This window comes from Pelophylax lessonae (genome assembly GCF_965119305.1).
Source record: "Pelophylax lessonae genome assembly, chromosome: 4".
NCBI classification, from domain to species: domain Eukaryota; kingdom Metazoa; phylum Chordata; class Amphibia; order Anura; family Ranidae; genus Pelophylax; species Pelophylax lessonae.
Window position 1 is genome coordinate 377,648,049 of NC_138771.1, and position 25,950 is coordinate 377,673,998.

Below are 25,950 nucleotides of genomic sequence, written 5' to 3' on the forward strand. Positions count from 1 at the left end.
ATATTAAAAGTGCGTTTTGGCAGACGCCATTCTTCTTCGATTGGATTGCCAAAACATTTGGGCAATGGAAAAACCTTCGCCACTTTGATGCGCTTTTTAGTCCCAAAAGGGATCTCAGTTTCAGCTATTTCTGATGGAATACCCTGTAACCTTAAAGTCTCTTGAACAGATACAATGAGTGCGTTTACCAACGCTTCCTCTCGGGCTATGGCGGATGCCGAAACATCCTCCTCACTGTCTGAAGAGACAGGACCCGAGACACCAATACCAGATGAAGTACCTGCAACTGCAGAAATAGGCTCAGAGTCTGAATCCGAAGTTTCAGATAATAAGGGGTTAGGCGGGGGTCGCTTTCTTGCGCCCTGTCCCTGACAAGCCACTTCCACCCGGGACACAAAAGTTTCCATAATAGCTGACAAAGATTCAATTGTCAATGGGGTGCTGGAGGATCCCGCAGACCCCTCGAGGGGATCCGGAGGAGATACATGAGTGGCAGGGTCCATGTTAATACAGGACACCTTTGCCAGCAAAAACAAAAAAACTTTTTCTTTTTTTTTTTTTTTTTGTGTGTCTCCCCCTAGCGCAATAGCGCCCCTCAGAGTACCTGCTTCTCGATCCCAGAGAGAGAGAGAGGGACCCCCAAGGCTCACCAACCGATGCAGTGCAGTTTCCAACAAACTGCAGTCAGCGTCTGTCTTACACAGACTGGAAGAAGCTTGCTTTTTCCCGGGCAGAAGGCGTGGCTCCGCCCCCTGTGTACGCCTTCCGGCGTTCCCAGCCCTCCACGAGGAAGCTGGGCTCACAAAACATGGCCGCCCCCATAGAAGAGACATAAGACTCCAAAAACATGGCGGCCGGCGTGACCTGAGGACATACATGCATTCGGTCTACGGCAAAATGGCGGCGGACCGCCGATATCGTCTTCCCAGCACATCCACCTGCACTCTGCTAAGAGGTGACATATGGATCTACAGAGATACACTGCACATAAGGTAGGATTATACCTCCTATGTCTGCTGTAATGTTACAGTCTGCTGGGTAGAGTGTTAGCTCTTGAACCAAGTCCACTTCCCACAAACACATGCTGTATTACAAGGGGGACTTGTAAGTATCAGATATATACTGACCATATATGGAGGGGCCCATAATATATACTGCCTCATAATGAGGAAAAAAGGGAACGTTTACTCACCATACCGAACCGACAGGCACCCTCTCTTCACAATACCCTCTCCACCGGGGTGGGGGTTTGTGGACGCCTCGACTCTCTGGTACCTGGCGTCCAAGCGAGCTTTTAACTCGCAAAGTCGGTCCCTTTACTGGGACTCCGTCGCGGCCGACTCAGCGCACTGGTCTGCACGCGCTTTTAGGCAGAAACCGGGGTGACCACTGGATCTCCACATCCAGCCTGTCGCCCGGCCCCGCATACTTACTTGAATATGTCGCGGCCGACCAAGCGCAATGCCATGGTCTGCGCGCGCTCGTAGGCCGGCTGGGGTGACCACAAGTGTCGCCCAGTCCGGCATTTTTGCTTGAAGATCTCACAGGAAAAAACACTGGAGAAAACTACCTAAAAAATGTCTTTTTCTTAAAGAAAAAAAGTCTTGCCAGGACCAAAAGATCCCAGCAAGGAACTTAGGTCCTTACTCCTGACTAGACAGAAAAAAACTGATTCCCTGTAGCAGAGAGAGGGAGGATATACCCTCAGGGACTGCCCCTAGGGTGGAGCCAGAACGTTTTGTCATTCTGCCTAGTCCTACTCCTGCGGAGACAACATAACCCAGCTCTTGAGAATCAAGAAGACTACGTCTGTCAATGAGCGATAGAGAAACAGTAATACAGTCTTTGTTCTCTACCCTCTAAAGGGCTCTATTTCAAGAGTCTTTACCAGAATTAGGCTTTCAAACTCTGTTTATGTTTTACCTAGAAGCAAGCCTATAATAATGCTTACTTGTAGGTACTGTAAAAATCTCCTAAGCGCGCGCCATTTAGGAGATATTTACTTTTATAGCAGCCTGTGAGGTCTGTGGCGCATGCGCTCTGAGAAGAATGGCATACCTTTGCCTTTTCTTCAGAGCTCTGTGCCGTAAACTGTGGCTCCCACGTGCACGCGTAGTAGTGATGTCATCATGGCTCAGTCATTCAAGCCGCTGGAGACCAAGAGAGACCGGATGAAGATGGAAGCCCTGCTTAATTTTAAGGTTTCACATAATGTGCTAGTATGAGATGCATACTAGCACATTATGCCCTTAACTTGCAGGGGGAAAAGTGTTTTCTTTTTAGATTTTAGTTTACTACCGCGTTAAAAACTCATGGGGAAAAAAAAATAGCAAATAAAAAACAAATAATATAGCATTTACAATTGCGACACAAGTCATTGTGATTGAATGTTATTAAAAATATCTTTCCTTTTTAATCTGCAGCTCTTTAATTCTCTGTAAAGTGCAATGCAATATGGCTACCTGGAGGTGTTCTGTACACAGAATGTGTACAGTACGCCCCCTAGAAACATAATTTCCTGCTTGAGTGATTGGCTCACTGATTTTCCCAGAAGTCTACACTAAGTTACAAGTCCAATTTTTGGCACCCTCTGCAACAAAAACATCATTTTTGGTAAGATACTCCCAATAGAAAATAATGTCTAAAGGGATGCAGACCCTGCAATTTTCTTCTTTAGAGTCCTGCAGGTGCACAGCTGATTGATAATTATGAAACCACTCCCATTAGACTCACTCAGCACAGAGGAATAAACAGTGACTTCTTCAGAATAACAAAAGGTAGGACTTTTTTTTAAGTTATACTTTAAGGTATTCTAGATATCAAGAAACAGTTTTTCAGGCAATACCTTCTACATTTCCAACCTCCTTAAAATTAATTTAATTCCACACCTTTCTTCCAGCAGCTTTGTTTCTGATTCTGTTTGATCTAATTTAGATTTTAATGAAGCTACAGTATCAGTCTTCTTTTGTAAGGCAGTTTCTGCTTCCTAAAAAAAAAAAAAAAAAAAGAAGAACAGAACATTACTGTGATGACTTCGCAAAAGCTAAGGCCCTGTGCTTTATATAGACTGAATTGTTCAGGGTGGATCAAAGCAGGTACTACTATAATATGTAGGCATTTTTAATACAGGCACCGCAAATTTCATAACCTCTTTAGTTATTGGGAAGGTGGTTCTATAAATAGAAGGAATATGTTTTTTTTTTTTTTTTTTTTTAAATCAAGCTATACTTACTTTGACTTTTTGGCACGTTTGAAGATTAATAGATTTTACATCGTCCAACTGTTTCCGTAGAACTATTAGAGTATCTTGTTTTTCATGGATATCTTTTTCAAGCAGTTTCATGGCCATTTCCATTTCTGTCTTAATTGCCAGCTGAAGTTCTAGTTCTTTTTCTTGTTCCTAACAAAATTAGGGGAAAAAAACGTGATTTTTGACTAACCGTAAAATCCATTTCTTTGATGTTCATTGACAGACACAGCTCCTGATCTTCTTAACCATTAGGTTATGCTACCCCTTACAGGAGTAGGACACTAGGCAGAAAAAAGTCTGACTACACTTATGGGCAGTCCCAGGGGGTAAACTCCCTCTCTCTGCTATAGGTACTCAGTTTTGTTACAAGCAGTGTCAGAAGAATTACAACTCCACAGAGGGCAAGTACTGTGTCCCTCAATGAACATGAGAAATGGGTTTCACGGTAAGTCACAAATCAAATTTTCTCTTTCGTTCATTGACGGACACAGTCCATGATCTTCTTAACCATTGGGATGTCACAAAGTAGTGTTAAACATGAGGGGTGGGAAAAGCGAAAAATAAATTCCCAAGGCTTACTATAGCAAACCAGGTAAACAGGAGCTCAACCAAAACAACTGGAGCTCACCTGAAAAAAAACAATACCCCTCAAAAGAGGACCAGGTCCTGTAAACGGCAGTCTGCAAAACCTTGCTGTCAAAGGAAGCATCCGCAGATGCCAACACATCCACTTTATAGAACTTTGTGAAAGTGTGCACATAGGACCAGGTGGCCGCCTTGCAAACCTGCGTCACTGACGCCTGATGACGGGAGGCCCAGGAGGCACTGAGCGCCCGAGTAGAGTGCACCTTGACAGGGAAAGGAGGAACCTGACCCTTGATGGAATAGGCCTGAATCCCCGTCTGTCTGATCCATCTGGAAATGGTTGCAGAGGAAACAGTCAACCCTTTCCGAGGCCCATCCGTAGTCTGATTTCCTAAAGGACGCCGTAGCTGCCAGGTACACCCCAATCACCCGGACTACATCCAAGGCATGCAAAGCAATTTCCTTTGGATGTTTTGACCTGGGACACAGGGAAGGCAACACAATGTCCTCATTCAAATGAAAATCAGAGACAACCTTTGGAAGGAACAACGGACAAGGACGAATAACCACCTTATCTCTGTGAACCACCAAGTAAGGTAAACGACAGGATAATGCTGCCAATTCCGATACCCTGCACGCAGAGGTGATAGCCAGCAGGAAGGTCACCTACTGGGGCAGCGTAAGCAGGGGAATTTCCCGAAGATTCTCAACAGGAGTCTTCTGGAGGACTGAGAGCACTAAATTGAGGTCCCTAGGGGGCAACAGAGACCGTACTGGTGGGACCAAGTGCCTAATTTCCTGAAGAAAGGTACGCACCAGGGAGTATGTGGACAAAGCCCTTTGAAAGACCGCTAAGGCCGACACCTGACCCTTGATAGTACCCAAGGCCAGTTTCTGCTCAAGCCCCCGTCGTTAAAAGGAAGGTCAAGATCTGAGCCACCGAGATAATGCGAGGATGAACCCCAAGAGACTCACACCACGCAATGTACAACTTCCACGTATGATGGTAGATCTTCCTAGAAGTAGATTTCCTAGCTTTTAACAGCGTTGGAATCACAGACTCAGACAAACCTCTATCCATCAGCACCTGGCGTTCAACAGCCAAGCCATCAAAGCCAGCAACTGTAAAGCAGGATGGAAGATTGACCCTTGGGACAGCAGATGCTCCCTGAGAGGAAGCATCCAAGGAACGTTGGCACCCAGCCGCACCAGATCAGCATACCAAGCCCGGCGAGGCCAGTCCAGAGCCACTAAGATGACCGGAATCCCCTCTGCCTTGATCCTGAGTAGAAATCGTGGCAGAAGCTGGGAAGGAGGGAAGGCATAAACCAGTCGATACTGACCCCATGGGGCCTCCAACGCGTCTGTGGCGTCCGCCACAGGATCCCGTAACCAAGCCACAAACCTCTGCATCTTTCTGTTGAGCCAAGACGCCAACAGATCCACCTCGGGGATGCCCCACCAGAGACACAACTGATGAAACACCTCCAGATGAAGTGACCACTCCCCTTGAGCCAACATCTGCCAACTGAGTAATTTCCACCCCCGGGAATTTGTACAGCGGAGAGGGCTGGAACGAACCAACCATTCTACCCACCTTAGAATGCCGGACACCTCTAGAGCCGCCAGAAAACTTTTTGTACCCCCCTGGTGATTAACATAAGCCACGACTGTGGCATTGTCCGATTGAATGCACACTGGACATCCCTGAAGGCAATCCGTCCATTGGTCCAGGCACAGTCTGATTGCTCGGAGTTCCAAGACATTGATCGGTAGTCTGAACTCTTCCAGTATCCAGAGCCCCAGCACAAAATTTTTGCCGAGAACGTCTCCCCAGCCGGACAGGCTGGCATCCATGGTGACCACTGTCCAATACAAGGGGAGGAAGGATTTTCCCAGCCGAAGCACAAAGCCACTATATTAGGGACTTCCTCGTTTCCCGGCTAAGCTGGATCTGAGTGTCCAGAGACTGTGGAGTCTTGTCCTATTAGGCCAGAATCTCCCTTTGCAGGGACCTCGTGTGGAACTGTACAAATGGAACCGCCTTGAAGTTAGACATCATTAGGCCCAGCACCCACATGCAAGTCTGGAGGGATAACCATCTGCTGGACAGCAGGAGACAAATTACAGACTGCAGATTCTGGAGTTTGTCCAGAGGAAGGAGCACTTTGGCTGAGTCAAGAGTCAGACCCAGATAGTCCAGCTTTGTGGATGGAACCAGAGCAGACTTCTGGAAATTCAAAATCCAGCCAAACTCCCTCAGAGTTCGTATGGTGATTTCCAGGTTTTCCACGAAAGCAATAGGAGACGCCGCTCGCAGAAGGAGGTTGTCCAAGTACCCCAGTATGGCGATCCCCCATTGGCGTAACAATGCCAGCACCGGGGCTAACACTTGGAGCAGAGGCGAGACCAAAGGGTAATGACACAAACTGATAATGCTCTTCTCCCACGGCAAAGCGGAGGAAGTGCTGGTGACCGTCACATATTGGAATATGAAGGTAAGCATCCTTGATGTCGATGGAGGCAAGAAAATACCCCTGATGCAGGGATACCACCATCGTGCGAATGGACTCCATTCTGCACCCGCACGCAGTTGAGGTCCAGGATTGGACGCACCTTGCCTTCCTTCCTGGGGACTGTAAACAGGTTTGAGTAAAAACCCTGGAAATGTTCCGGAGTCGGAACCAGGACAATCACCCCTGGAAGTAATATTGTACCACCCCAAACAGACCCGGCAAGCTTCATAAGGACAGGCGCAAGTTGGAAGGAAAGAACCTTGCCGGGGAACAAGAGCGATCTCCTTGAAAGGGGAGAGCAGTCAAGGCCTTTTTAGAAGTCTGGTCCGCAAACCAGCATTTGAGCCAGAAGACACGCCGAAGGACCACTGCCGAAACAGAATCGAGCCACTAGGGGAGCCGCATCCAAAGAGGCATCATAGGTGAACTGCAGCACCTGGACCAGCTCAGTAAAGGCAGGGGGGAGCTGTTCTCCTTCCAGGTCACAGGGTAAAAGCTTAGCCCAGGGCAATGGTGAATACTAGCCTCAGTGCCGAACCAGCCAGAGTGTACATATTGCGGGCCACAGCCTCCGCCTTCCTATCAGCCGCATCCTTAAAGGCTAAGGACTCTTCAACCGGATTCATGGTTGCCTTTTTCAATCTGGAAACCGGAGGATCCACCACCGGTGGAACAGTTCACTTCTTAATAAGGGACTCCTCATAGGGGTATCGCCTAGTAAATCGCTTAAGGACCCCAAGGGGACGCTTTGGTTGTCCCCAGTCTTTAGCGACAATTCCGTCAAAATAGGTGGGGAAAGGAAACACCTTTGCCTCTCTTGATGGCCTGTGAGTGCCAAAGGGAACCTGCGCCTCCGTCGCAGATGCCGCTAGGTCCTCCATCTTTAGGGTCACCACGAGGCTCCCCAGGAGGGATCCCTAGGCCTCAAGGACAGGCCCAGGCAGGAGGGGGGCCCTGGCAGGAGCCCCCACCAGGTACAACCGCCCCCCCCCAGCACAGCCGATTGTCCGGTCGCCAAAGGCGCACCCCCCCTCCCCATCTCCAGCATAGCACTATGCCCCCACCCCAGGAGGTGGACCATACCACCCACACAGCCCCAGCATAAGTGGAGGGGGGTAGGATGGGGGGACAGATGAAGGGGGGTGCCTGACAGGAAGGAGGGGAACCCGGGGGTCTGACCATCCCAAGGCCGGCCCACGTCCACCCCAAAACCCTCCAGGAGGTGAGGGGGGACAGCTACCCACCATACCAGGAACCAGGCAAGCACCACTCCAGACCGAACCTCCTCTTTATTGAAATGGGGGGGCTGTCGGCCAGGAAGAATGCTGCGACTAGGGCCAAGACCCAAACGTCTGCGACCTTGCAAGGTGTTTAACTCGCAGACCAGCCCCCTTCTGGTGGGGCTATGTCTCAGCCGACCTAGCATGGAGCTGAGGTCTGCGCACGCTAGCTGGGGTGACCAATGGATCTAGATTATCCAGCCTGTCGCCCAGTCTGGCAGTTGATTGTAGATCTCACAGGAAATAACCAGGAGAAAAATTTCTATCTAAAAAGAAAAAAAATGCCAGGACCAGAGATCCCAGCAAGGAACTAGGTCCTTACTCCTGACTAGGCAAAAAAATGCTGAGTACCTATAGCAGAGAGAGAGAGTATACCCCCTGGGACTGCCCATAGGAGTAGTCAGACTTTTTTTCTGCTTAGTGTCCTACTCCTGTAGGGGCAGTATAACCCAATAGTTAAGAAAAACAGGAGCTGTGTCCATCAATGAAAAAAAGAGAAATCATTATACTTTTAATATACACAGTATTTCAGTATATTACACCATTTTAAAAAAAAATTGCAAAGTTGGTAGTAAAATATGCTAACATGGGATGTTTTTTCTACCATGTATTGGGCAGCTCTAGATATCTAGAGTTTTAGGTTTCATATGGTATTGTAGAATGGCCCCTACACATGATCAGAAAATCGTGTGAAAATTCCACTTTCCAAGTGATTGTACGATAATCTGATTGTTAGTACACAGCTTTCAAGAGCTGATCACGACAACTCATGCAAAATTATTTGATGGGACAAGTAGGAAAATCTTCATCGTATGATACCAGATTGTACAATTTTTGTTTAGCATACAGTAGCTTTCGTCCAAAAATTCAATACAAATACATTACAACACTTTGCATTACTTTCGAATTTTTATTCTGTCGTACGAGAATTTTAGTGAACTTTAGTAACCTCTTCATTTTCAATATATAGAAACTAGCATGGAAAAAAAAAAAAAAAAAGCGATCATTGGTCCGATAACCTTATTGTGTGTACTAGGCATTAGACAATCTCCGAGTAGCTCTACTGGAGCTTTTAAAACATCTTTCAAGCTCTAGTTAAACAACACTAATGCACCTAATATATAAGCTAAAGTACATAACACAAGATGTAAAGTACTGATGCACATTGTGGCCTTCAGAACACTGTAGTGATCATCTAAAAAAAAAAATATACTTAAACATCTTTAGCAGCTACAATTCTCATTTTCTCTCTTTATTACAAATATTTAGTCTATATGTAATGTAGTTACTAACAACATTTTATGATATTTAGGTCACACACTTACCAGTCGGGCTTGTTTTTCAACTTTCAGTTGCTTCCAAATTTCATTGTACATTTCATCCAGTCCTTGGCGTGACTGTTTATACGTTTCTAATTCAACTTTTGTATCTTGAAGGCTTACCTGTAAGACATAAAAAGCTTCTGTTAAAAATGATCAACTTTGCAAAAGATAAATAAATCCCACATGTTACATAAGTTGCAAAGATCCAAGATACTTGTAGATAACTAATACACTGTTCATTCCTTAACAATCCATACTTGTTTCTTGTGTCGAATATTACATTTTAACAGAGAGCGAAGTTCAGGAGAGTGACATGGTTTCATTTAAATAGACTACTAAGTAGAGGATATTGGAGTGTGGTGCATATATGTTTATTAAAGAAAATTTTGGTTGGTGAGTAGAGACCTGTGACAGACCTGGTATTTGGAGGTGGAACAATGAGATTGCAGAAGTCTACAGAAGACTACTGAGGGATTGTGATTGAGAAATGAAAAAAAGCATTACAAAGATATATACTGTACATATAATATATCTGACACAAACAGAATGAAAAAGGTCACATTTTTTGTTATGGTAACCACTGTTACCAGGAAGCCATATGAAAATTTTTTTCAGTTTGATAAAATTATGGCAGCAACAAACTAAAACGGAGTTGTAACAATACCTGCACAGAGCCAGTGTGATCGGAATGGGACCAGTAGATCTTCTCTGCTCTTTTCTTGGGGAAACCCCAACAGAGACCAATCATTTTTAGTGCCGTCTGCTTAGGAGGCATTCTTCCCACTAACCACCAGTTTTATTGGGCACTTCTCCTACTGACTGTGATGTAATGGAATGAGTTTTTTTTTTATTTTTTAAATGTATTTTAAAGTGAATTTGCAAATGCCAAATACACCACACCAATATCAACATTAAGTGCAATGAATATGTATTTGTGTACATGGTTATCTTAATTTTTGTAGGATGTAAATGAACAACAGCTTCACCCCAAGTTTTACTTCAGTTTGTTGAACCACATACTTATAGTTACATAGTAGGTGAGGTTGAATAAAGACAATAGTCCATCCAGTTCAACCTGTGTAGGTGTGTGTGGCCATAATCATCTCTCACACCCCTGAATGTTCTGATCTTTGAGATGTACGTCTAAGAGTCTTTTGAAAGCAACCATACTTCCCGCAGAAACTCTTGTGGTAGAGAATTCCACAATCTTATAGCCCTAACAGTAAAGAACCCCCCGCGTTGCCTGAGGTTTAACCACTTGCCGACAAGTCACATTGACTGTACTGCGGCAAAGTGGTTAGTTATCATCCAGCGACGTAGACCTACGTCACTGGACTCCTCCCCTTGTGGGCGGCGCGCCACCGGAGGCTCGCTCCCGCTGTATTCAGTCACAGCGGGAGTCGGGCCAGGGGAGGAGCGGCGGTGATCACCGCCGCTCTTCCCCGATCATCGGGGAATCGAGTGTGGAGATCCGCCCGCTTGTGTAAACAAAGCGGGCGGATCTCCTAAGTGACAGACCGGGTCAGATTGCAGGGTTCAGCATAGCTGAACCTGCGATCTGTCCCTGTGTCACTCAGTCACCTCCCCCCACACACGTCAGTAAGCACCAGGCATACATTAACCCCTTGATCACTAATAAAATTAACCCCTTCCCTGCCAGTGTCATTTTTACAGTAACAGTGCATATGTATAGCACTGATTACTGTAGTAATGTCACTGGTACCCCCAAAAGTGTCAAAAATGTCAGTCAAGGGTCCAATCTGTCCGCCGCAATGTCGCAGTCCCGCAAAAAAAAAAAAAATCGTAGATCGCCGCCATTACTCGTTAAAAAAAAAAAACAGGTGATCAAATACCACCAAAAGAAAGCTCTGTTTGTGGGAAAAAAGGACGTAAATTTCGTTTAGGTATGGCGTTGCATGACCGCGCAATTGTCAGTTAAAGTCGCACAGTGCCGAATCGCAAAAAGTGGCCTGGACGTAAGACAGCAAAATCCTCCGGTGGTAAAGTGGTTAAACGCTTCTCCTCTCATCGTATTGTATGCCCTTGAGTCTTCATGCAATCCTTTCGACTGAATAGCTTTTTTTCTATGCTGAGATCACCATTGAGATATTTATAAATTGCTATCATGTCCCCTCTCAGGCGTCTCTTCTCCAGGGAGAATAAATCAAGCGATTGCAGACACTCTTCATAATTAAGGTCCTCCAATCCCCTAATTAGTTTAGTTGCCCTTCTCTGGACTCTCTCCAGCTCCAACACATCCATCCTGAGGACTGGCAACCAGAACTGGACAGAATACTCCAGATGTGGTCGGACCAGAGTTTTATAAAGTGGAAGGATTATAGTTTTATTTCTGGAATACATCCCTTTCTTTATGCATGCTAATATTCTGCAGGCTTTGGCGGCTGCCGCTTGACATAACATGCTATTGCTTAGTCTATCCTCTACCAAGACTCCCAGATCCTTCTCCATTTTTGATTCCCCCAAAGGTTCCCCCCCTAAAGTGTATTGTGATTTTATGTTTTTAGTCCCCAAGAGCAAAACCTTAGACTTCTCCACATTAAACCTCATTTGCCATGTCGTTGCTCACTCTGTTATTTTATCCTGGTCATTCTGTAGGATATCGGCTTCATGCTGTGCAGTTATTTTGTGTCATCTGCAAAAACTGATATAAAACTACTGATCTCGTCCTCAATGCTGTTTATGAATAAACTGAACAAGGTTGGTCCCAGGACTGAGCCTTGGGGGACCCCACTTACCACCTCAGACCAGTCTGAGTATGCGCTATTTTTTACCACCCTTTGGACATGTCCTATTAGCCAGTTCCGTTTTCAAGAGCAAACCTTGCGGTCGATGCCTGCAGACCTTATTTTATAAATTAAGCGCTTGTGGGGAACTGTATCAAACGCCTTAGCGAAATCCAGGTACACCACATCCACTGGTCTCCCCCTATCTAGCTCACAGCTTACCTTCTCATAGAACGTTAAGAGATTGGTTTGACAAGAACGCCATTTGTAAACCCGTGCTGATTACTGCTGATGATGTTGTTGTCTTTAGCCAACTCTATGATATAGTCACTTATCATACCCTCCAGAAGTTTACATACTACCGATGTCAGACTAACAGGCCTATAATTTCCCGGGACATGCCTCTGCCCTTTTTTGAATATCGGTATAACGTTAGCTTTCCTCCAATTCCCTGGTACATTTCCTGTCATAATACTGTCAGCAAAGATCAGGAACAGTGGTCTACATCTAGTCTTACTAAGTTCTTTGAGTACTCTCGGATGTACGCCATCCGGGCCTGGTGATTTATTTGTGTTAATTTTATCCAGCCTTTCCCTGATTTCACCCTCTTAGCCATAGCTGCAAGTCCTGTGAATTACTGCTAACCATACAGTCATGGTTAGTGTACCCCTCCTTTTCCTGTGTAAAGACGGAGGAGAAAAAAAGCGTTTAGCACTGTTGCTTTTTCAGTGTCCTCTGTAACCATCCTCCAATCATCGTTAATTATATGTGCAATATGCTCTGCCCTAGTTTTTTTGCTGTTGATATATTTAAAGAATTTCTTTGGGTTCTTTTTACTATCCTCTGCTATTTGTCTCTCAAAGTTGATTTTAGCCATTTTGATTTCGTATTTACTTTTCTTATTTGTCTCCTTTTATTACTCGAAAGCCGATAATGTGCCCTCTGATTTGTATTTCTTGAAGGCCATTTTTTTTCCCCCTAATAAGTTTAACGCTACGGTTTAGCCAGCCAGGTTTGGCTTTGTCTCTTCTAAATTTATTTCCCATAGGAATGCACTGCGAGATGCATTTGTTTAATATGTTCCTAAAGCATTCCCATTTTTCCTCCGTGGTCAGTGATCCCAGGGTTTGGTCCCAGTTTACCCTTTCCATCATTGAGCTCAATTAGGGAAAGTTTGCCCTTCTGAAGTTTAGTTCTCATTCAAACTATGTTTTGATGTTACCTAATTTTAGCATTTGGGTAAAATAAAGATAGATAAATAGATATATGGATTTGAACAGTTTCTATAATTTTATTGAACATAAGTATTCAAATGTTTGTAATAAGCCAGAAATATTCAGTTTTCTTTTTTTTTTCTTTTTAACTGATATTTTTATTCACTAAGCTAGTTTTAAATTAAACAGAAGTGAAAGTCAACACATTGACAATGGCATAAATTTTTTTTTTTCATACAGTGGGGAAATTAGTTATTTGGTCCCCTGCAGATTTTGTAAGTTTGCCCACTTACAAAGAAATTAAGGGTCTATAATTTTTGTCATAGGTGTATTTTAAATGATAGAGACAAAATATCAACCAAAAATTCAGAAAAAACACAATGCAAATGTTAACAATTGGGTTGCAGTTCAGTGCGTAAAAAAAGTATTTGATCCCCAAGCAAAACATGACCTAGTACTTGGTGGAGAAACACTTGCTGGCAAGCACAGAGGTTAGAGGTTTCCTGTAGTTGGTGACCAGGTTTGCACACAGGGATTTTGGTCCACTCTTCTTTACAGATCTTCTCTAAATCCCTAAGGTTTCTTGGCTGTTGCTTGGAAACTCGAAGTTTCAGCTTCTATAAATTCTACATAGGATTAAGGTCTGTGAAGACTGGCTCGGCCACTCCACGACCTTAAAATGGAGCTCCACCCAAAAGGAGAAGTTAGGTTTTAAGCACCCCCCCCCAAATATGCTACATTTGGAATGTCCTTTTGGGAGGGGGCAAGTACCTAGTTTTCACAGGTACCTGCTCCCACTTCCGCTCAAGCTGCCCTGGACAGTTCTCCTCTCCCCCTCCCCCCTTGCAATCTTCTGGGACATGTCACAGGTCCCAGAAGATTGCACGACCAATGGGGGTGGGCACACGAGCTGTCACAGGCCAGGTGCCCACACTTGCAATGCTGGCGCCGCGGAGAAGAGAGGGAGAGTAACAAAGCTTCGGGCAGCCACATTGTTGCATCGTGGGACAGGTGAGTGTGTGTTTATTAGAAGTCAGCAGCTACACTTTTTGTAGAGGCTGACTTTTAATAAACACATAAATGAGTGGAACTCTGCTTTAATGTGCTTCTTCTTAAGCCACTTGTTTGTTGCCTAAGCGGTATCTTTTGGGTCACTGTAATGCTGGAAGATCCATCCATTACCCATCTTCCATGTTCTGGCTGAGGGAAGAAGGTTCTCATCCAAATAATACATGGCTCTGTCCTTTAGCCCCTCAATGTGGCAAAATTGGCCTGTTCCACCTCCAAACTTAACTGTAAGGATGGTGTTCTTGAGGCCATAGTCAACATTCTTCTTTCAAACATAGCGAGTTGAGTTATTGCTAAAGAGCTCAATTTTGGTCTTATCTAACCAAAGCACTTTCTCCCAATCCTTCTCTGAAATATTTAGAGGTTCATTGGCAAACTTCAGACGGGCCTGTACATATGCCTTCTTGAGGGGGACCTTGCGGGCGCTGCAGGATTTCAATCCATGGCAACATATTGCGTTTTATTTGGGGACTGTGATTCCAACTGCCTTGAGATCATTCAAAAGCTACTCCCGTGTAGTTTTGGGCTGATAGCTCACTTTTCTCATGATTATTCTTACCTCAGGAGGCAAAATTTAGCATGGAGCGCCAGACCGAGTGCAATTGATGGTTATTTTGTATTTCTTCCATTTGGGAATAATCGCTCCAACAGTTGTCTCCTTCTCATCAAGAATTTTGGTCATGGTCTTGTAGCCCATTCCAGCCTTGTGCAGGTCTACAATCTTGTCCCTGGTGTCCTTTGACAGCTCTTTGGTCTTGCCCATGATGATAAGGTTTGAATGGAAGAAAGAGCTTCTGTGGATAAGTGTTTTTTATACACATAAATTGTTGTTAGGACCACCTTCTTAACCACTTCAGCTCCGAAAGGTTTACCCTCCTTCATTCGACATTCCTTTCCTTTACTGACCATTGCATGATCGTGCGCCACTGTATCCAAAAATAATTTATGTCCTTTTTTTCCCCACAAATAGAGCTTTCTTTTGGTGGTATTTAATCACCTCTGTGGTTTTTATTTTTTTGCGCTATAAACAAAAGGCCGCCAATTTTGAGAAAAAAAATATATATATTTTTTACTTTCTCCTATAAAACATATCCAATAAAGAAATGTAAAAAATTTGAGTTTTTTATTCAATTTAGCCCAATTTTGCTACATATTTTTTGTAAAAAAATATATCCCAATAAGCGTATCTTGATTGGTTTGTGCAAAAGTTGTAGGGTCTTCAAACTATGGGATACATTTCTAGAATTTTTATTTATGTTTTTACTAGTAATGGTAGCGATCAGAGGCTTATAGCGGGACTGCGACATTGCAGCAAACAAATCAGACACTAAGTGACACTTTTGACACTTTTTTGGGGACCAGTGACACTAATACAGTGATCAGTGCTAAAAATTTGCACTTTCACTGTAATAATGACACTGGCATGGAAGGGGTTAACATCAGGGGTGATCAAAAGGGTTAACATCAGGGGTGATCGAAGGGTTAACTATATGCCTAGGGAGTGCTTGCTAACTGTGGGGGAGGTGCTTAAATGGGGGGGTAAGACAGAGATGTTCCTAGCAGAAACACAGGATCACTACCTCCCCTTATTACAGAACAACGATCTGCCTGGTTTACATAGGCAGACCACCACTAATTCTCTCCCAAACAATTGGCAGGTCCCGGCAGACATTGAGCCCCAGACCTGGAAGTGCAAAATCCCGTACAGGTACATGATTTTTCACAGGAGAGCCGCCTTGCCACCATATATGTACTGTATACAGTTTGCAAGCAGTTAAATTGACAGGACTAATCTGTGTACCACATGAGTGCATACAGTAGCCAGTCTGTGGGAGCCAGCATTATTGTTGGTTGGTAGAGGATCAAATAATTGGATTTTTGTCTTACCGTAAAATCCTTTTCTCTGAAGTTCATTGAGGGACGCAGTCTCTGTTCTTCATAACAGTAGGGTTATACTGCCCCCTACAGGAGTAGGACACTATGCAGAAAAAAAAAGTTCTGGCTACGCCTATGGGCAGTCCCAGGGGGTATACCCTCTCTCCCTACTATAGGATGTCAGTTTTGTATCAAAGCAGTGTCAAAGGCAACAATACCAACAACGCAGTCTCTGTTCTTCATAACAGTAGGGACGTCCCAAAGCAGTGCCATAAAACATGAGGGGTGGGAAAAGCAGAAAATAATTCCCCAAGGCTGAACCACAGCCAACCAGGCAACATAGAGCTCATCAGAACAAGATGAGACCCACCTGACAAAAACTAAAATTAAACACCCTCAAGGGAGACTGAAAACACCCTTAAACAGCAGCCTGCAAAACTTTGTGGACAAAAGAGGCACCTGCAGATGCCAGCACATCCACCTTCTAAAACTTTGTAAAGGTATGAACAGCGACCAGGTAGATGCCTTGCAAACCTGAACCACAGATGCCTGATGGCGAAAGGCCCAGGAAGCACTAAGCGGCCAAGTAGAATGCGCCTTAACAGGGAAAGGTGGAACCTGATCCTTAATTGAATAAGCCTGCACAACCGTCTGTCTGATCCATCTGGAAATAGTCACAGCAGACGCAGGTAGCCCTTTCTCTCACGCACTACGTCACTTCCGGTCCGAGCGGGTGGAACGCAGAGGAAAGAGTGGCGTCCCCGTATTAGGAGCCGATACCGCATATTACGATGTTACTCGCTGTAAGTGCAATTTTAATTATGTTTGAATAAAATTGGTAATACTGCACGATGAGATCTCTCTCCATTTGAATTTTATGGTGGATCTATAATCCTAGATTATATATATATATATATATATATATATATATATATATATATATCGGAGATTGCTGCGAGCTGTATATAAGGAGATACTGATCTGAGGTGCTGATAACTTGGTGCGGTCCTGGGATCCTGATCGTTGGTTTATGCTTATAAGGCTCAATTCCTCTTACAGTCCGGTGAGTAGGGGACTGAGAGGGGAGCACCCGGACATCTGAGCAATGTGCACTTTGATCAATTTTTGGCTTAAGACAGCAGACAAGCACTGAGCACTTTTGTATGAAGAGGAGATTAATTTAAATATTGTCACTGAGCACTGGACACTTTATTATTGATTTAAATTATATGCTTACACTTATGTATATTTAGCACTTTATAATTCATATGAATTTTGTATATTTGTTTGGATTTATATATTCATATATTTATGAGATGGTTTTATCACTAAGCACCTTTTAATATATATCGTATATGGTATGATATTAACTTATTTAATAATAGTTGTACACTTATAATTAGCACTAGCACACTTTATAGATGTATAGAGTAGCGCTGATACTTACCCATTTAGCCCTTTCTTTGGTCCACTCCCTGCGAATCACCAGATAGGGAGAACAGTACAACGCCGCCAGTTCCAACAGCCTGCACGCAGAAGTAATAGCCACCAAGAAGGCCACCTTCTGGGATAAGGAAAGCAGGGGTATCTCCTTAATATTTTCAAAGGGAGGTTTCTGGAGAACCGACAGCACCAAATTAAGGTCCCAAGGTGGCAACGGAGGTCGCACCGGCGGTGCCAAGTGTGTTGTCTCCCCCCCCCCCCCATGGATAAAGTTACGCACCAGGGAATGGGTGGCTAATGGCCTTTGGAAGAAAATTGCCAAGGCCGAAACCTGACCCTTGATAGTACTTAAGGTCGATTTTTGATTAACTCCCCATTGAAGGAAAGCCAAGATCCGAGCCACCGAGTAAGAGCGAGGGGGAACCCCAAGAGACTCACTCCACGCAATATACTACTTCCACGTACGATGATAAATCTTTCTAGAAGTCGCTTTGCTCGCTTTAAGCAAAGTGGGAATCACTGAAGTAGACAATCCCCTGTCCTTCAGCACCTGGCTTTCAACAGCCAAGCCGTCAAAGCCAGCGACTGTAAAGCAGGATGGGGGAATGGCCCTTGAGACAGTAGATCCTCCCTGAGAAGAAGTTTCCAAGGAAGTCTGCAACTAGCCTGACCATGTCGGTGTACGAAGCTCGGCGAATCCAGTCCAGAGCCACAAGGATGACCAGAATCTCTTCCGCATCGATCCTGCAAAGAAGTTTTGGCAGCAACTTGAGAGGGGGAAAGGCATACATCATCTGATACTGACCCCACAGAGACATCAGCGTGTCTGTGGCGTCTGCTAGAGGGTCCAGAGAGCGGGCCACAAACCTCTGCACTTTCCTGTTGATCCGAGACGCCAACAGATCTACTACTGGAGTGTCCCAATGAAGGCACAACTGCTGGAACACCTCCGGATGTAGAGACCATTCCCCTTGATCCAAAGTCTGTCGACTGAGGTAGTCCACCTGCCAATTTTCCACTCCTGGAATGTGAACAGCGGAGAGAGCTGGAACAAAGCGTTCCACCCATCGAAGCATGCCTGCCACCTCCAAGGCCACAAGGACACTTCTGGTGCCCCCTTGGTGATTGACATAAGCCACGGCCATGACCTTGTCCGGTTGAATGCGCACTGGACAGCCCTGAAGGTACTCCGTCCAGTGGACTAGGCAAAGCCTGATCGCTCTCAGCTCCAGAACATTGATCAGTAACCTGGATTCTTCCAGGGACCAGACCCCTTGAGCAGAAAGCTTGCCGAGAACACCTCCCGTCCCGGACAGACTGGCATCCGTGGTGATCACAGTCCAATATAGGGGGAGGATTTTCCTTGCTTGAGCGTCGGGGACCGAAGCCACCATATCAGGGACCCCCCCCCGGTCACCTGGCTCAGCTGGATCTGGTTGTCCAGGGAATTTGGATCTTTGTTCCATTTGATAAAAATTTCCTTCTGGAGGATCCTCGTATGGAATTAAGCGAAAGGGACCGCCTCGAAGGACGACACCATCAGTCCCGGAAATCTCATACAAGTCTGAAGGGACAACGATTTGCTGGACAGCAATAGCTGAATCGCAGTCTGAAGCTTTTGAAGTTTGTCCGGAGGAAGAAACACCCTGGCTGAGGACGAATCCAAAGTCAGGTCCAGATAGTCCAGTCCCATGGAAGGAATCAGGGATGGCTTCTGAAGGTTCAGAATCCGCCCAAACTCCTCCAAAGTTCTCATGGTGAACTCTAAGTTTGTCACCAGCACCGTGGGAGACTCTGCACGGAGAAGCAGATTGTCCAGGTAACCCAGGACCGATATCCCCGGCTGGCGTAACAAAGCCAGGGCCAGAGCCAACACCTTTGTGAAGACCCAAGGAACAGAGGGGAGACCAAGGGGTAACGCCACAAACTGATAATGATACTCTCCCACGGCAAAACTGAGCAACTGTTCATTTCCTGCACATATCGGGATGTGAAGGTAGGTATCTTTGATGTCTATGAAGGCCAAGAAATCCCCCTGGTGTAGGGAAGCGGATTCCATCTTGAATTTTTAAACTTGCACAAAGCAATTCACTGCCTTTAGGTACAGAATTGGACGCACCTTGCCTTCCTTCCTGGGGACCGTAAACAGGTTTGAGTAAAAACCCTGAAAACGTTCCAAGTACGGACCCGGAACTATTACTGCTTGTTGTAACAGGTCCTGTACCACCCCAAAGAGAGCCTGTAAATGATCTGGGGACAGTCACACATTGGACGGGAAAAACCTTACCAGAGGGACGGATCGAAACTTGATCTTGTAATCGGACCGTATCACTTAGTGAACCCACTTGTCTTGTATCCCGGATAGCCACAGGTCCGGGAATCAGCAAAGATGTCCCCCCACCCCAGATACGGGTGAGGCCGCACCTTCAGGCCGAAGGGGTCTTATAAGCAGGTCCGGAGATACCTGATTTCTGTTTATCAGACCAGGGTCGCCTGGAGCCACCCGAAGAGGCCTTGAAGGGCTTTGATCCCTTATCACTCGTCCCTGAGGGACGAAAAAATGTTTTATGTGTTGAAAAGGAGGGACCCCGTCTACGACGAGGGTCCTTACCCTTGTGAGCCTGTGGGAGAAAGGTACTCTTACCCCCTTTAAGACCTTTGATAAGGTCATCAAGGGTAGCCCCAAAAGGCGATCACCTTGAAAAGGTAGATCAGTCAAGGTCTTCTTTGAGGTCTGATCCACAGACCAGCATTTTAGCCAAAGTATACGTCGGAGGACCACTGCCGAAACCGATAGTCGGGCCAATATTGGAGTCGCATCCAGCGAGGCATTGCAAACAAATTGCAGCCCCTGCACCAACTGGTCCTTCAGTTCTGCAAAAGCAGGGGGGAGTTGTACCCCCTTCCAGGTCACAGCATAGTAACTTAGCCCATTCAGTCAAGGTTTGTCACACAAGGGCAATAGTAAACACCGGTCCTAGTGCAGACCCCGCCAGGAGTACATACTGCGGGCCAAAGACTCCGTCTTTCTATCTGCCGGATCCTTAAAGGACAGAGAATCCTCCACTGGGATCATGGTAGCTTTATTCAGTCTGGAGACCGGAGGGTCCACCGTAGGTGACACAGTCCACTTTTTTAAAGGAGGGACTCCTCAAAGGGGTAGCGTCTAGCAATCCGCTTAGGCACCCCAGGGGGACGTTTTGGGTGGCCCCATTCTTTGTTGACCAATACGCAGGAAGGGGGGGTGTAACTGGAAGTCAGCCACGCTGGACGCTCGCTGCCTGAGCTCCAGAACACCGGAGAGTAATCCAGGGCCATCTGAGCGACCAGGGCCAGACCAACTCCCGCATCCATCCCCAGGAGATTGTGCGTCCCTCGGGGCATCTGGGGACACCTTCATTTCATGCCCAGCAGACCAGATCAACAAGCGGTGGGACCCGCGGCATCCCCGGGCTCGCGTAGACCGCCATCGGCGAGTGGGTAAGCCACCCGACCCTCGGCCATCCTAAATCTATCCTCTGTAACCTCTGCAGCAGCTCACCATCACCAGCATTGTGCTACAAATCCCTTAACTAGACCGCAATACCCGCAACTGCATCCAGGCTCCCCCAAGAGACTCACCGCTCATGGTATTTAGCCTTTAACCCCCTACTCACCCTGCATAGACGGCCTCTTTTCCACTGCCACTCTGCAGAACCGGGCCATATCTTTTCTTTTTTTGGGGCCCTGTATATGATGATATAACCCCCCCCACACCAGGCACCACAGAATATTATCTGCGCAGCCCACCATACCAGGCCACGCACTTTAAGGCCCTCACACCAGGAGAAAAGACACCTGCTGCACTGACAGACCCCATGCTTTAACTCCTCCACACCTTAGGAGAGAACAGCCACATCCACAAACTCTGCTCCCACCCACCTCCACATCCAGGGAGATATCTCTCATCTTTACCATCCAACAATGTCTCGCCACACCAGAGAGGACAATAAACTCTAGAAACTGTCACGGGTTTTTCACTACTGTCCGCAGAGGATTCCAACATGATGTTAACGGCAAACAACAATCGCACCCCGGGGGCGCCCCTCTAGCTGCGCCAACATTTGTGTTTGAGCCTTCAACTACAAAACCTGCTGATGGCAGGGAACATGGTGGAGACTCCACTCCTCCCTCCCCTAGCACGAGTAGCCCTGCAAAATCCAAGCCAAGGAATTAATTTAGGCAGGAAGATGCTGCAGAACCCTGCATGGACACGCATAGTCCATTGGACTCTAACGCACAGAATGACCCTATTGCATCCTTCCCCATGGTAGGACAACCCATGTCCGATATCATAATGAAGGACATGCTCCTTTCCCTCCGCTCCTCTCTACAGGCAGATATGTTCACCTGCTTCCAAACGTGTAAAGCTGACATTCAAGAATTAGGTCATAGGGTCAACGACCTGGAAGAATCCCTAAGCCTCTGCATGACTTCCTATAATAATGTGGTTGATGCCCATGACTCCCGTTCTGATGAAATAGCGTGGCTTAAATCTAAGGTTGCAGACCCCGAGGACTGCTCGCGACGCAACAATTTAAAAATAAGGGGCATACCCGAAACGATACCTGCCTCGCAACTTCCACATTACGTTAAAGAACTGTTCCAAGCAGTGGCCCCAGTACTTAACCCGAATTACCTCTCAACCGATCGGATCCATAGAATCCCAAAGCCTGCCTTCTTGCCACAAGAGACTCCTAGAGACGTCCTTATGAAATTGCACTATTACCAGGCGAAAGGAATGATCCTGGCCGCATTTCGTAAGAAAGACCAACTACCTGAACAAGCATTACCTCTGCAGGTCCTGCCGGATTTCTCTGCCTACACCCTACAAAAACAAAAGAACCTCAGCTCAATGACTAAAGCCTTGAGGAACCAAAATATCAGCTATCAATGGAAGTACCCAGCTATGCTTAAAATAACTAAAGATGGCTCAACCTCCATCATTTCCTCCCTGGAAGATGGCCTTCGCCTTCTCACCGACTGGAAGATCATCCCAGCGGACTCTCCAACGCCCACCCTGCACCACCAAAACGCTCCCCCGCAAAGAGAAAGAAACCCCACCAGGGATAGGTGCAGAGACCATCACAAATGAAGACTAGTAGCAGACACTCGCTCTACGTAACCTTGATTAGAGGCTGTTCTCCATCTCCAGAGCAACCCCTCCTTACCTGTCAACTAAACCGTACCCACCCCGGTACCTCCTGCCCCCTCCCGTATGGTATTTAGCAGACGTTCTGCACTCTTGGTTCATATTTTTGAACTTTTAAGACTTACATTCTCCTCCTCAGCTTCCTTGCTGCTTTTTCCTCTTCTTCGGTCTTCCCCACAAGGCTCCCGAATACCAACTGACACAACCTTTACCTCCACCTTACCCACCAGGAAATGCATGCCGCAACCTCAGGCAACTCCCAAATATCCAGTCTTTCCTCTCCTGACACTGGTCTCCCCACTGAACAGGGACCCTTACAAGCCATCTGAAGATGCATCATGTTTGGACTGTGCTCCTTCCTCCCTGAGTTCACCCATTTGGAAATGGAACTTCTACGTCAACAATCATCTCTTTACCCTGCAACATGCCGCTTAAGCTTCTTTCAGTGAACGCCCGAGGCCTCAACCATCCGGCTAAGAGACTAGCACTTTGGAGAGAGGCGAAGAAATCTGATGCGGACATTGTCGTCGTGCAAGAGACACACTTCAAATTAACTGTGGCCCCGAAAGACTTCCCGCACACTTTCTCATCAGAATTTACAGCAAAGAAACGAGGAGTCCTCATAGCCATACGGAACTCTGTTACTTTTTCCCTCCATTCATCCATAATTCATCCATATGCACCAATACGAAACAATCTACATTTTTTCGCAAATTGTTCAAATGTTTATCACGCCACAAACGTGGCTACTTATTAATCTGTGGAGATATGAACTCCGTTCTTGACCCAGACCTTGATTCAACCTCCCAGAGGATGCATAGAGCTTCTCCTCTGGCCAGTTTGCTGGACACAAAGAACCTCTATGATGCCTGGTGTTGCCTTCACGCCTCCGAAAGGGATTACTCCTACCATTCCCCTAGATTCAACACCTATTCCAGAATCGACTTATGCCTAGTGGACAAATGGCTCCTACAAAAAGTCTCTCGCATTTCGATCGGGGACATCATGTGGTCAGACCATGCTCCACTTTGCATATCGATTGAGGAACAATCACCCAGGACAGCCTCCCGAGTTTGGCGCTGCAACAGCCAAATTATCAAAGATAACCACACTAAAGAGAAACTCAAAATACAACTCTCTAACTATTTTGTAGAGAATGACACTCCTAACATTGACATCTTCTCCTTGTGGAATGCCCACAGGGCGCTCACGAGGAGTCTTTTAATACAACTTGGGGCTCAAGCCAAACTTAACTACGATAAGAAATTTCAAGACATTCTGGATACCCTACGTATCCTAGAGAACCAGAACAAATCACGACCCGTCCCTGCCATCCCACCTAAACTTCACACCCTACCAACACAACTACGCTCCCTTCTGTCAGAAAAACACGCCAAGCTGCTAAATTCCCTCAAACTCCAATATTATTCTCAACACAGCAAAGCAGGCAAATTCCTGGCCTCCCGTCTCAAAGCCCGTAGGGCAAAATCAAAGATCCACCACATCCTACACCCAGCCAACAAAATTGACCAATCCCCAACACATAGCGGATGCCTTTGCTACATATTATGAACCACTCTACAACATAAACAAAGATGCTATGACTATCCAACCTTCCCAAGACTCTATCACCAAATTTCTAAATGGCCTCAACCTTCCCTCCCTATCCCCAACTGATTGAGAGGAACTAAACAGGCCCTTTTCCCCAAACGAAATTCTTAAGATAATCAAGTTGCTACCATGTGGCAAATCCCCTGGCCAAGACGGCTTCACAGCCGAATACTACCAATCCTTTTCCCCTATCCTAGTCGCTCCCATGGTGCGTGTGTTCAACGCAGCTGCTGAATGCCAGAACTTCCCACAAGAAATGTTAAGGACCCACATTGTTACCATCCCAAAAATGGGGAAGAGCCCAGACTATCCGGCTAACATCAGGCCAATCTCACTCCTTAACGTGGACGTAAAACTATATGCAAAAGCACTAGCTAAAAGACTAGAGCATATACTTCCCTCCCTAATATGACCGGACCAGTCTAGTTTCGTCACCAGTAGACACACGTCTGACGCTACCAGAAGGATTCTCAATGTCCTGCACTTTGCGAGCATAATCAAACACCTTCTCTGCTTCTCTCGATAGATGCAGAGAAGGCGTTCGATAAAATCCACTGGGGATACATGACCGCAGTCAGAAAAATGGATTTTTGTAAAATCTTACCGTAAAATCCTTTTCTCTTAGCTCATTGACAGACGTAGTCCTCGGTGATTCAGCACCTTCGGGTTATGTCGCCTCCACAGGAGTAGGACTAGACAGGAAACAAAATGCTCTGGCCACACCCTAGGGGCAGTCCCCGAGGGTATATCCTCTCTCTCTCTGCCACAGCAAATCAGTTATGTCACAAAGCAGTGTTTAGAGAATTTAACCCAACCCAACTCCAAAACAGAGGGGCGGGTACTACGTCTGTCAATGAGCTAAGAGAAAAGGATTTTACGGTAAGATTTTACAAAAATCCATTTTTCTCTATCGCTCATTGACAGACGTAGTCCTCGGTGATTCAGCACCTTCGGGACGTCCCAAAGCAGTACCACAAATGAGGGGTGGGAGAAATGGAAATTAAATCCAATCTAGAAGGCCCAACCGGTGCCAACTAGAAGTTTTACAATGCTCATCCTCAATGATGAGACTCAACAAAAATCTTTCAACAGAAAAAATCCTCGAGGTAGACCTCCGGTCTCCTCAAATTGCGGCCTGCAAAACCTTGCGGCCAAATGAGGCTTCCGCTGATGTCATCACATCAATTTTATAAAATTTTGTAAAGGTATGTACTGACGACCAGGTGGCTGCCTTACATACCTGGACCACTGACGCCTGATGGCGAAAGGCCCAGGAAGTACTGAGCGCTCGAGTGGAGTGCGCCCTAACAGGGAACGGAGGACTCCAACCCTTAATAGAATAAGCCTGTACCACCGTCTGTCTAATCCATTTGGCGATAGTCGCGGCAGATGCAGGCAACCCCTTTCTGGGGCCATCCGTGATCACAAAAAGTGAATCCGTCTTACGGAACGATTCCGTAGCCTTCAGGTATACCCTGATTGCCCGAACCACATCCAAGGAATGCAACGCATGTTCCCGATGATGATTGGGCTGAGGACACAAGGAAGGTAGTACAATATCTTCATTCAGATGAAAATCTGAAACCACCTTTGGAAGAAAGGATGGCTTAGGATGAAGTACTACCTTATCCCTATGAATCACTAAGTATGGGGAATGGCATGATAATGCAGCCAGTTCTGACACCCTGCGTGCAGAAGTGATAGCCACCAAGAAGGCTACCTTCTGGGATAAAGTAAGCAAGGGAATCTCCCTGATGTTTTTAAAGGGAGGTTTCTGTAGAACCGACAAAACCAAATTAAGATCCCAGGGCGGTAAGGGCGCGCGGACTGGTGGAGCCAGGTGCCGCACCC

General features: G+C 46.0%; 1 protein-coding gene across 1 annotated transcript in view; it reads right to left on the bottom strand.

The window, feature by feature from the left end:
• The window catches only part of RUFY1 (RUN and FYVE domain containing 1), a 372,133-nt gene that overhangs the window by 173,667 nt on the left and 172,516 nt on the right, over positions 1-25,950 (bottom strand). The window contains exons 10-12 of the mRNA XM_082252884.1: positions 8,957-9,073; positions 3,233-3,400; positions 2,889-2,986 (exon numbers count right to left, since the gene is read on the bottom strand). Of these exons, the coding sequence (XP_082109010.1) occupies positions 2,889-2,986; positions 3,233-3,400; positions 8,957-9,073 (383 nt within the window). The remainder of the gene's footprint in view (positions 1-2,888; positions 2,987-3,232; positions 3,401-8,956; positions 9,074-25,950) is intronic.